This window comes from Clupea harengus, chromosome 7 (assembly GCF_900700415.2).
Source record: "Clupea harengus chromosome 7, Ch_v2.0.2, whole genome shotgun sequence".
Lineage (NCBI taxonomy): Eukaryota > Metazoa > Chordata > Actinopteri > Clupeiformes > Clupeidae > Clupea > Clupea harengus.
In genome coordinates this window covers 22330489-22335488 of record NC_045158.1, presented here as the reverse complement: position 1 = coordinate 22335488, position 5000 = coordinate 22330489, and the positions used below count along the sequence as shown (strand labels likewise).

The 5000-nt window shown below is 51.9% G+C and overlaps 1 protein-coding gene across 6 annotated transcripts in view; it reads left to right on the top strand.

Moving 5' to 3' along the window:
- Positions 1-5000, top strand: part of mtmr3 (myotubularin related protein 3) — a 33023-nt gene that overhangs the window by 12344 nt on the left and 15679 nt on the right. For all 6 annotated transcript variants that reach the window (XM_031570861.1, XM_031570858.1, XM_031570859.1 and 3 more), the window contains 5 exons: positions 1801-1883; positions 2175-2341; positions 2739-2835; positions 3687-3800; positions 4313-4515. In XM_031570861.1, coding sequence (XP_031426721.1) covers positions 1801-1883; positions 2175-2341; positions 2739-2835; positions 3687-3800; positions 4313-4515 — 664 coding nt within the window. The remainder of the gene's footprint in view (positions 1-1800; positions 1884-2174; positions 2342-2738; positions 2836-3686; positions 3801-4312; positions 4516-5000) is intronic.

Here is a 5000-nt window from a genome sequence, read left to right as displayed (position 1 = left end):
GCCAGAGCGTGGATTTTTGCAACAACATAGCCTCACATTGGCATTTGCATTGAGTGGGTTGCCAGAGCGTGGCCACTGGCGTCGTGCTGCTGACTGAGTGTGGGGCTTAATAATGGCGTTGAGTGATTGCATGTGAGTTGAGTTGGCCGCTGGGGTCTGGCGTTGGCTGGGGTGGGTGTAGTGTTCAGCAGAGGGGTCTGGCGTTGGCTGGGGTTGGTGTAGTGTTCAGCAGAGATGCTGACGGTGAAGGGGAAACACGGGGAGAGCAGTCAGGCGCTGGCTGGCAGGCTTTAGGACCCCTGGGTCTCCGCTGCTCTGGCTGCAGGCCTGTGGAGGTGCTGGTCACAGTCACATACATGAAGACCTCCCCTGGTGTGTGTGTGTGTGTGTGTGTGTGTGTGTGTGTGAGTATTAATGGGCCTAGCCAGTGGTTTGTATTAGCTCGGCCCCTTGGTTGGTTTGAAATACTAACAGTAACAGTTAGCAGCCAAAGCAAACAGGGGAACACTACTCCTGGGGCTCAGAATATCTCTCTCTCTCTCTCTCTCTCTCTCTCTCTCTCTCTCTCTCTCTCTCTCTCTCTCTCTCTGTCTAAATAATACAGTGAGTGTTATTGGCATGACAATGTTGGCAAAGTTTTTTGCACTGCCAAAGCATTTCTGAAATTTAACACAGAACTTTTATAAGTTCATCTCCCCTTCAGTGCATCCAATCTGCCCTCACATCACCTGTCTCTGAATGACTCTGTTCTCTCCATCTCTCTCTCCCTCTGTCTCTGAATGACTCTGTTCTCTCCATCTCTCTCTCCCTCTGTCTCTGAATGACTGTTCTCTCCATCTCTCACTCCCTCTGTCTCTGAATGACTGTTCTCTCCATCTCTCTCTCCCTCTGTCTCTGAATGACTGTTCTCTCCATCTATCTCTCCCTCTGTCTCTGAATGACTCTGTTCTCTCCATCTATCTCTCCCTCTGTCTCTGAATGACTGTTCTCTCCATCTATCTCTCCCTCTGTCTCTGAATGACTCTGTTCTCTCCATCTCTCACTCTCTCTGTCTCTGAATGACTGTTCTCTCCATCTATCTCTCCCTCTGTCTCTGAATGACTGTTCTCTCCATCCATCTCTCACTCCCTCTGTCTCTGAATGACTCTGTTCTCTCCATCTATCTCTCTCTCTGTCTCTGAATGACTCTGTTCTCTCCATCTCTCTCTCCCTCTGTCTCTGAATGACTCTGTTCTCTCCATCTCTCACTCCCTCTGTCTCTTGAATGACTCTGTTCTCTACATCTCTCTCTCCCTCTGTCTCTGAATGACTCTGTTCTCTCCATCTCTATCTCTCTCTCTGTCTCTGAATGACTCTGTTCTCTCCATCTATCTCTTCCTCTGTCTCTGAATGACTCTGTTCTCTCCATCTCTATCTCTCCCTCTGTCTCTGAATGACTCTGTTCTCTCCATCCATCTCTCCACTCCCTCTGTCTCTGATGACTGTTCTCCATCTCTCTCTCCCTCTGTCTCTGAATGACTCTGTTCTCTCCATCTCTATCTCTCCCTCTGTCTCTGAATGACTCTGTTCTCTCCATCTATCTCTCTCTCTGTCTCTGAATGACTCTGTTCTCTCCATCTCTCACTCCCTCTGTCTCTGAATGACTCTGTTCTCTCCATCTCTCACTCCCTCTGTCTCTGAATGACTCTGTTCTCTCCATCTCTATCTCTCCCTCTGTCTCTGAATGACTCTGTTCTCTCCATCCATCTCTCTCTCCCTCTGTCTCTGAATGACTCTGTTCTCTCCATCTCTCTCTCCCAGGTTCCTGTCCAGTTGATAGAGAGTGTTGAGTGCCGGGACATGTTCCAGCTTCATGTCACCTGCAAGGACTGCAAAGTCGTAAGGTGCGAAGACACCCACACACACACACCACACACACACACACACACACACACACACAACACATGTTGTTTAGATGACCTGTGTGTTTTGTTGTTGTGTGTAGGTACCAGTTCTCCACGTTTGTGAAGTGTGTGTAATATGTGTGTGTGTGTGTGTTGTGTAGATGACCTGTGTGTTGTGTGTGTGTTTGTGTGTGTGTAGGTGCCAGTTCTCCACCTTTGAGCAGTGTGTGTAGTATGGTGTGTGTGTGTGTGTGTTGTGTAGATGACCTGTGTGTTTGTGTGTGTGTGTAGGTGCCAGTTCTCCACCTTTGAGCAGTGTCAGGAGTGGCAGAAGCGTGTGGTGGCTGCGGTTCGACCCCCGGCGCGTCTGGAGGAGCTGTTTGCCTTCGCCTACCACGCCTGGTGTGTGGACATCTACGCCGAGGAGAAAGAGCCGCACGGACAGCTCTGCAGGCCAGGTGGGGTCCTTTAAGGCCAGCGCCCCCTAGTGGTGTGTGCCAGTGTAGCGTGATAGAATGCACCTGCAGGCCAGGTGGGGCCCCATCACTATCTGCCCCTTAAGGCCAATGCCAGGTGGGGTCCATTTACTGTCGACCCCTCCCTGCTGTGTGTTAGGGGATCACGTGACCTTTCACCCCTCCCTGTTGTGTGTTAGGAGATCGCGTGACCTCTCACCCCTCCCTGCTGTGTGGTAGGGGATCACGTGACCTTTCACCCCTCCCTACTGTGTGTTAGGGGATCGCGTGACCTCTCACCCCTCCCTGTTGTGTGTTAGGCGATTGCGTGACCTCTCACCCCTCCCTGTTGTGTGTTAGGAGATTGCGTGACCTCTAACCCCTCCCTGTTGTGTGTTAGGGGATCACTTGACCTCTCGCTTCAGGAACGAGGTGGAGCGGATGGGCTTCGACACACAGAACGCCTGGAGGATCTCGGAGATCAACAGCAAACACAAGTAAGACCTGACCTCTGGATACACCGCTCGAAAAGCGTCCTCATTGTGTGCTACCCCCCACCCCACCCCCCCCACTAATCACCCTGGGCCCTGCACACTCGAGACGGCCTTTTCTGAAAAACACCCCCTCCTCTGGTGCGGCAGATGTCTCGTGTTACGCCCCATTTCCTGACCTGAAAACACTCTTGGGTGTGTTTTAAACACTGAGGGCTTACTGTGTGTGTGTGTGTGTGTGTGTGTGTGTGTGTTTGTGTGGAGATAAGAGTCGGGCCTGACCCAGGATCAGGTGACGGCCCACAGTCATCCCTTGTCATCCCTCGGTGACACACACACATCACACACCACCCCCCCTAACCTGCCATCTCTCTGCACTCTTTCACCAAGCTCTCTCTATCTCCTACTCACACCATCCACTAACCCTTACCATGCCATCTCTCTGTGCACTCTTCCATCATCCCTCACTTTCTCACCAACCCATGCCCTCTCTCTCTCTCTCTCTCTCTCTATTCCCTACCCTCACCGTCCCCTAACCCTTCCTGTGCCAGCTCACTCCTGTCTCTGTACTCTTTCACCATCTCTATCTGTCTCTGCCCTATTTCCCCATGCGCTGTGGTGCCCTCTTTCTACCCTGGCACTGCCCAGTGTAATTGTGCCCTCTCTGCCCTGCTCCATCTTCTCTAACTATGCCCTCTGGCTCGTCTCTCCCCTGTGCCCACTCTTGTGCCCCCCCCCCCCCACCCCCACCCCACTCACACATGCCTTCTATCTCTCTAATACTACCCAAGGTAACTGTGTCCTCTTGTCGTCCCCCCCCGCCCCCTCGTGCCCTCTGTCTGTGTTGGCACTGCCAGGCTGTGCCCCAGCTATCCCCAGCATCTGCTGGTGCCCGCATGGATTACAGATAAGGAGCTGGAGAACGTGGCCGCCTTCCGCTCCTGGAAGAGGATTCCATCCGTCGTCTACAGGTGGGTGGTGCAGGCTGTTTGGTGTTCCTCTTTAGCTCTCTCTCTCTCTCTTCTCTCTCTCTCTTCACTCTCTTTCTCTCTCTCTCTCCTCTCTCTCTCTCTCTCTCCCCCCCCTCTCTCTGTCTCTCTCTGTCTGTCTCTTTCTCTCTCTCTGTCTGTATGCCTGTCTGACTCTCTATCTCTCTGTCTGTCTATCTCTCTCTGTGTCTCTGTCTGTCTGTCTGTCTGTCTGTCTGTCTGTCTGTCTGTCTGTGTGTGTGTGTTGTAACTTCTCTTTCAAAGACTGCCTCTCAGCCTTATTGTGTGTCTATGTTCAGTGAAGTGTGTGTGTGTGTGTGTGTGTGTGTGCGTGCAAGTGCTCACGCGCGTGTGTAAGAGAGACATAGACCTCTACTCTAGACTCCTAACTCTAACTCTGGGTTCTGGAGCGGTGATGGCACACTGTGTGCGGTGAATTAAGTGTGTGTGTTTCCGTGAGAGACCTCTCTCCTTACCGTCCCCTCCCTCTCCAGGCACCAGAGTACGGGCGCGGTGATAGCGCGGTGTGGGCAGCCGGAGGTGAGCTGGTGGGGGTGGCGTAACGCGGACGACGAGCACCTGGTCCAGTCCATCGCTAAGGCCTGTGCTGTGGATGGCAACGCCCTCAAGCCCCTGGCCAACAACTCCTGCTCTCGGGACTTCTCCAACGGCACAGACCTCGCAGACGTGGACTTTGGTCAGGCATAAAACAGAAACACACACACACACACACACACACACTCTCTCACAAACACGCACACACACACACAAACAAACAAAAGCATGCACACGCACACACACATACACAGGCACTCTGCCTCCTGTTTGTATACCCTTGGCTGTGTGTTTGTAGTAGCGTAAGTTGAGCAATGCTGTCCTGTTAGTGCTTGTCTCAGACAGATAGAGATTAGACTCAGACAAGTCTTCACACACACACACACACACACACACTCACACTCACACTCACACTCATGAAAATAACACTCATGAAAATAACGCCCATGAAAATAACGCCTATGAAAATAACACCTATGAAAATAACCCCCATGATAATAACACCCATGAAAATAACCCCTTCCTTTCTACTCACTCCCTTTGGGGAGGTATGAGAGACAGGCATATGTTTGTGTTCCAGATTGGGTTTCATTGGCATCCACTGTGCACATGATTACAGTTTTGCCA